The sequence below is a fragment of the Chenopodium album genome, chromosome 19 (genome assembly GCF_948465745.1).
Source record: "Chenopodium album chromosome 19, dcCheAlbu1.1, whole genome shotgun sequence".
NCBI lineage: Eukaryota > Viridiplantae > Streptophyta > Magnoliopsida > Caryophyllales > Amaranthaceae > Chenopodium > Chenopodium album.
In genome coordinates this window covers 15477762-15483761 of record NC_137852.1, presented here as the reverse complement: position 1 = coordinate 15483761, position 6000 = coordinate 15477762, and the positions used below count along the sequence as shown (strand labels likewise).

At 39.6% G+C, this 6000-nt stretch overlaps 3 protein-coding genes across 3 annotated transcripts; all 3 read right to left on the bottom strand.

Annotated features, from left to right (window-relative positions):
- Positions 1–554: 554 nt before the first annotated feature.
- Positions 555–1118, bottom strand: LOC145594099 (uncharacterized). Its single transcript, XM_081650436.1, has one exon. The coding sequence runs from the start codon at positions 1116–1118 to the stop codon at positions 555–557; it is 564 nt and encodes a 187-aa protein (XP_081506562.1).
- A 2191-nt stretch (positions 1119–3309) lies between these two features.
- LOC145594098 (uncharacterized) lies at positions 3310–4056 on the bottom strand. Its single transcript, XM_081650435.1, has 2 exons — positions 3890–4056; positions 3310–3787 (listed from the first exon to the last, which is right to left on the bottom strand). Exons 1-2 carry the CDS (start codon positions 4054–4056, stop codon positions 3310–3312), a joined length of 645 nt encoding a protein of 214 aa, XP_081506561.1.
- Positions 4057–5355: 1299 nt separating this feature from the next.
- Positions 5356–5787, bottom strand: LOC145594097 (uncharacterized). The gene has a single exon (XM_081650434.1). It carries the CDS (start codon positions 5785–5787, stop codon positions 5356–5358), a length of 432 nt encoding a protein of 143 aa, XP_081506560.1.
- Between the last annotated feature and the right edge of the window lie 213 nt (positions 5788–6000).

Sequence of the window (6000 nt, the reverse complement as noted above, 5' to 3'; positions counted from 1 at the left end):
CTTTATAACTTGCCTTGTTTTTGTGATTTCTTTTGTTACGCAGTTATAAATACATATATTTGACATGAATCAAGCCTTTTCAAGTTCATTAGAAAGAGCATGTTGAAAATGGGTACGTTTTTTCCCATTTTGCCAGAATTTGCTTGATTTTGGTTCTACGACACCTTAAAACCTTATAACTTGCTTTGTTTTTGTGATTTATATGCTTCGAAAATTTTAAATACATATATTTGATATAATTCAAGAATTTATAAGTTTATTAGAAAGAGCATGTAGAAAATGGAAAGGCTTCTTACTATTTTGCTCGAATTTGCTTGATTTTGGTTCTACAAGACCTTAAAACCTTATAACTTGCTTTGTTTTTGTGATTTATTTTGTTAGGAAGTTATAAATACATGTATTTGACATGAATCAAGCCTTTTCAAGTTTATTAGAAAGAGCATGTTGAAAATGGGTACGCTTTTTCCCATTTTGCTCGAATTTGCTTGATTTTGGTTCTACAACACCTTAAAACCTTATATTTTTTTTTGACAGAAACCATCGCTTAGCCTTTATTAAATCATCAAAAGTTCAGCATCATTACAAATAACCTCATGGAGCTCCGGAGGATATTCCTCAAGCCACACTCGGTACTCATTAAAACTAGTACTTAACAAAGCTAAGTTATGAGCAGCGCCATTCCCTAATCTCTTGACAAAAGAGAAAGCACAAGAAAGACACTCCCTAGACATACACAAAATATCCTTCACGACATTCCCAAAAGCATTAGGAGGTGTGATTCCTTTCTTCATATGATGGAATAACTTAATGTTATCCGTTTCGAGCACCAACTTTCTGAATCCAGCGTCAAGAGCTACTCTCATACTTTGCCTCATTGCAATGGCTTCACCAACATAAACCTCGAAGCTTCCCCTTAGTGTTGAGCAATGCGCAACGAGGACCTCCCCAACATTGTCTCTGAGGATACCTCCCACACCAAGGCTTTGATGCTGCTTGAAGCATGCATCCGAGTTCAACTTCAAAAGTCCCTCTGCCGGTGCTTTCCAGACCGAACCCAACTGCTGCACAGGGGCAGCAGCATTCCCCATCTCCCTTGCTAGTTCAAATTCACCAACCATACCATTTTCTTTGTGGAGTATATCACACTCCAACTTGCATTTCCTCTCAAATACCCATGAGTTTCTCTTCAGCCATACTCCCCACGCCAAACTCTAGAAATTATCCCACCACCTAGCATCTTTAATTTTCTCAAACATCAATGAAACCCACCCACGCAGATTGCTTGCTTCTTCACACCCAGGGTCAAGCCTTAAAACAAAATGCTGCCAAATATTCTTCACAGATGAGCAATGTAGCAGCATATGAATGGTAGACCCCTCTCATTCACCACACATCGGGTACAAGGGATCAACCTCCATCCCTCGAGCAATTAAGCGCATTCTAACCGGCAAGGCTTCCTTCATACATCTCCACGCAAAGAATTTAATCTTTGGGGGAAGATTCATTTTCCATATGTTTCTCTATTTGAAAGGTAAAATGTCCGCCGAAGTGGACGCCCTGTTTAAAATATCATCTTCAATTAGAAGATTATAAGCACTTTTCACCTTATATTGGCCGCCGTTGGAGAAATGCCAACACCATTCATCATTATCATCATAAAAAGGGATCGGTATACTACAAATATCATCAATTTCTCTCTGTGTCAACAGCTCCATCATAGCAGTCAGATTCCACCATTTATTATCCCATAGCTCTTTCACAAAAATTGGAGCATTCTCCCTGGTATCTCTTGGTGAAAAGATACGAAAGCTTGGGAGATTAGGCACCCAAGGGTCCTTCCAAATATTAATACTACTCCCTCCCCCAATAATTTTCCTTGCCCCTTTTTCAATCACACTTTTTACACTCAAAATTGTCCTCCGAGTAAAGCTCATTCCCGAGATAGCTTTTGCATCAAAATAATTTGAGGTAGGAAAATATTTACCTTTGAGAACCTGGGACATCAAAGATTTCTCATTGGTAATTATCCTCCAAGCTTGTTTAGCTAACATAGCTTTATTAAAAACTTGCATATTTCGGGAACCCATACCTCCATTATCTTTTGATCGATACATCTTATTCCAAGCCACCCAACACGTCTTCCGTTCTTCACCTTTTTGACCCCAAAAGAAATTTCGGCACATTTTTTCTACCTCATTTATAATGCTCAAGGGATAGAAAAACATTGCATCGCATAAATAGGGATCGCTTGAGCAACAGATTTGATCAAAATCTCCCGTCCTGCCCGAGAAAGATTATTTTCCTTCCAACCCTTGAGTTTTTTCCACACTCTATATTGAATACTCTAAAAAACCTGTTTTTTAGACCCTCCAATGTAAGTTGGAAAACCTAAATATTTATCATGTCCATCGACAGCCTTAAAAGATAACTTCATCTAAAGCATATTTTTCTCTCACGATTAATGTTTTGGCTGAAAGACACTTCTGATTTTTCCATATTTAATTTCTGTCCGGAAGCCAACTCATAGGTCGATAGGATCTCAAGAACTCTATCTGTCTCCTCTTCATTTGAACGAACAAATAAGAGACTATCATCTGCAAAAAAAAGGTGAGTAATGGGCTCCACATGTCTCCTAATTTTCACTCCATGAATAATACTTCTCCTTTCTGCGTCCCTGAGAAGAGCAGAGAGGCCCTCTACACACATAATAAATAAGAAACGAGATAAGGGATCTCCATGCCGGAGCCCTCTACTTGGCTTGAAACTACGAGATGGTTGGCCATTAACAAGCACATCAAAAGACACTGATAAAACACATCTCATAATGTTATTCACAAACCCCTCCGGAAAGCCAAATTTTACCATCATTTTTTCCAGAAAGACCCATTCAACTCTATCATACGCTTTGCTCATATCAACTTTTAGACCCAGAAAGCCTTTTTTCCAGTTTTCGTTTTTCGCAGACAATGAAAACACTCGTAAGCCACTAAAATATTATCAGTAATCGGTCTTCCAGGAACAAACCCGCTATGTGACTCACTAATAATAGAGGGAATAATTTTTTTAAGTCTGTTTGCGAACACCTTTGAAACAATTTTGTATAACACGTTGCACAGACTAATAGGTCTATAATCAACAGGAGACTCACACTCTTTTTTTTTCGGAATCACGCACTTCCTCTCCATCGAAAGGGGCAGCAAGCTCACAAAATTGATCCTCCGAAATAGCATAATCAACCTTATCAATCACATTTTCAACCTCCACCAAGCCCGTCGATGAAAACAAGTCATCAAAATGCCTCACCATGACTTATGAGATTTGCTCCTCTTCTTCATATTTATTGCCGGCAGCATCTTGAATTTCTTTGATGTGATTTCTCGATTTCCACTGACTTGCCTTCGTATGGAAAAAGGTGGTGTTCTTGTCCCCATACTTAAGCCAGTCTTGTCTGCTTCGTTGCCTCCAATGTAACTCCTCCCGGTTCTCTAATTCATCCATTCTATCATCCAGAGCTCGCATTTGGGCAATAATTTCATCAGTTTGGGTCTCCACCATTAAACTCTCCATACTAGCTCTGCACTCCTTCAATTCTTTGACAAAATCCCCAAATTTATTTCTACTCCAAGCACTCAAGTTCAAATAAGTATGAGCAATTTTTAAGCAAATATCTCCACCCCCATCCCAAGTATTCTTTACAATATCACCACACGTTTCATCTCTAAGCCACATTTCTTCAAATCTATAATTTTTCCTCTTTTTTTTCTTTTTCTGTTTCCAAACACCCTCACTAATACAGAGTAAAATTGGAAGATGATCAGATTTTCATTTTAATAAATGTGACACAAAAGAAACCGAGAATAGCTCTCTCCACTCCTTGTTTGCCAAAAACCTGTCAAGCAGTTCCTGCAAGTTGCGATCCCCACCCCTGTTGTTTGTCCAGGTGAAAGGGTGTCCTACATACCCCATATCTTCCAAGTCACAGAAAGCCACTGCTTGTCTAAGAATATTTGCTTCGGCAATATTGAAATCATTCCCACCTTTCTTCTCAGACGACATAAGCATTAAGTTAAGGTCACCACCACAAATCAAGGGAGTATTTTGGTTGTCTCGAAGACTTTTCATCAAATCTCCTGTCTTCTGTTTGTTTTCTTCCTCCGGATGGCCGTATATTCAAGTGAACCTCCACCCTTGCATACTTGGAATCTTAACCCAAGAGTCAATATGGTGAAGAGAAAAAGATTTGATTTCCACTTCAGAGCTGTTCTTCCATAGCATAGCAATCCCTCCACTCCTTTTCCTCCCCTCCCCCATGCAACTTACTGCAAGCATGTTGTGAAACTTGAGTTTTATTTTAATTCTCTCCATCTCATTATTTTTCAATCTAGTTTCCGACAGAAAAATTATTTGAGGATTTTCTAAGAACACAACATTTTTCAATGCCGTGATCGCGGAGGTGTTCCCCAACCCCATACAGTTCCATGAGATGGTGTATATCATTGTTCACCGAGAGCCCATGGTGTGGGGCCCGCCACATTAACAGAAGGAACATTGATTTTTCTTTTTTTTATTCATATCTGCAGCTTCCTGCTCATCCACCAACATAGCATCATCATCAATTTCATCCTCCCTGCTCCCCCTCTTAACTCCTACAACATTCTGCCCACTTCCTATGTTTCCTTCCTTAGCACCCCTTAAGATAGTCACAGCTCTCAATTTTCTTTTCTCACATTCTTTTCCCTCTCCCATTTTAACATTCACCTCCAGACTTCCCTCCCCCTTATTTTTTTTCTTTTTCATTCACACTCTCCCCCTCTATCCCATCCCATACTGTTTACTTTGCCTCATCCTTCTCTTTTTCCTCCCTTATATCTTCATCCTTCTCCTCTAAATGCTCCATTTTGTTACCCGAACCTGCTGCCTCCTTCTCCTCATTCAATGCTGTGCTTACTGCTCTCAAAACCATCTTCGAGCCACTACTATCCAGAACAGTAAGTAGCTCTGCTTCTTTTGCCTTTAGGTTGTACTTTTTGACTTTATTTACCTCCTTTGATGGGGTGGAAAAGGACAATCTTCGAGAAGCCCCTACAGGACCGAGTTTAATTGTATCCGGATCATTGTAGGATAGAGCTTTCTTTGTTCTTGCCAAGGATCGCATCTTCTCCATGCATATCTTTTCTTTTTCCTTTTCTGCCAAATCAATTCTCATCTTCTTCTTTGGAGTTGCTCGAAGCCAAGGTCCATATTGATAGACCAACTCCGACTCATCTTCTTCTTGCTGCTCTTTGCATTGACATTCCTTTTCCGTATGTTCCATTCTCCCACAAAAGAAACAAAAGTCCGCTAAGTGCTCATACTTCAAACCAACCCATCGAGATTGATTCCACCATCTGCCAGAAACAAGCCACGTCTTAAAGGTTTGTGAATGTCAATGAGAACCTTGATCCTCAAACAATCACCCCACCCCAAAGGATCATCCTCATCTGCTTCTAAGAAACCACCAAGCAATTCACCCACATCATACATAACCTCCAAAGATCGCTTATTCAAGGGTACATCCAAAAGCCGCACCAACATCGGAGTCTGCTTGAACACTATTTCGGAAGGTTGCTCAGTTCCATGAACCTCTTGCAAGAACAATAGCTTTTCATCGAAAAACCATGGCCTACCCTCTAGCACACGCTCCTTATCTTCCTCGCAAAAAAATTGAAAGACAAACAAATTTTTCTCCACAACCCTAACTGCAAACTTCTCATTTAATTTCCACACATTAGTCAGAGTTCTCTTCATCGCTTCAATGTTATACGGTTTCACCGTCCATAATTTTCCTACGAGAGTGAGGTTCAATTTGGTTTTTGTGTCCTCACTCACAATCTCGACATAGTCTCCACCTAGAACAACCCCTTTGTCTTCTATTAGTCTAAACTTTTCCCAATCTTTGATTAAATCCTCTGCCACCCTCTGTTAATTGCTTAATCAACTAGGAAGAAATTTCTCTAATTT

What these genes read in the sequence shown, in the direction of transcription:
- LOC145594097 (XM_081650434.1), bottom strand. Translation starts at nt 5,787, where the DNA reads ATGAAGAGAACTCTGACTAATGTGTGGAAATTAAATGAGAAGTTTGCA.
- LOC145594099 (XM_081650436.1), bottom strand. Translation starts at nt 1,118, where the DNA reads ATGGTTGGTGAATTTGAACTAGCAAGGGAGATGGGGAATGCTGCTGCC.
- LOC145594098 (XM_081650435.1), bottom strand. Translation starts at nt 4,056, where the DNA reads ATGTCGTCTGAGAAGAAAGGTGGGAATGATTTCAATATTGCCGAAGCA. An exon ending in TTGCAGGAACTGCTTGACAG is followed by an intron (nt 3,788 to 3,889) that starts GTTTTTGGCAAA and finishes ACTCTGTATTAG; the next exon opens with TGAGGGTGTTTGGAAACAGA.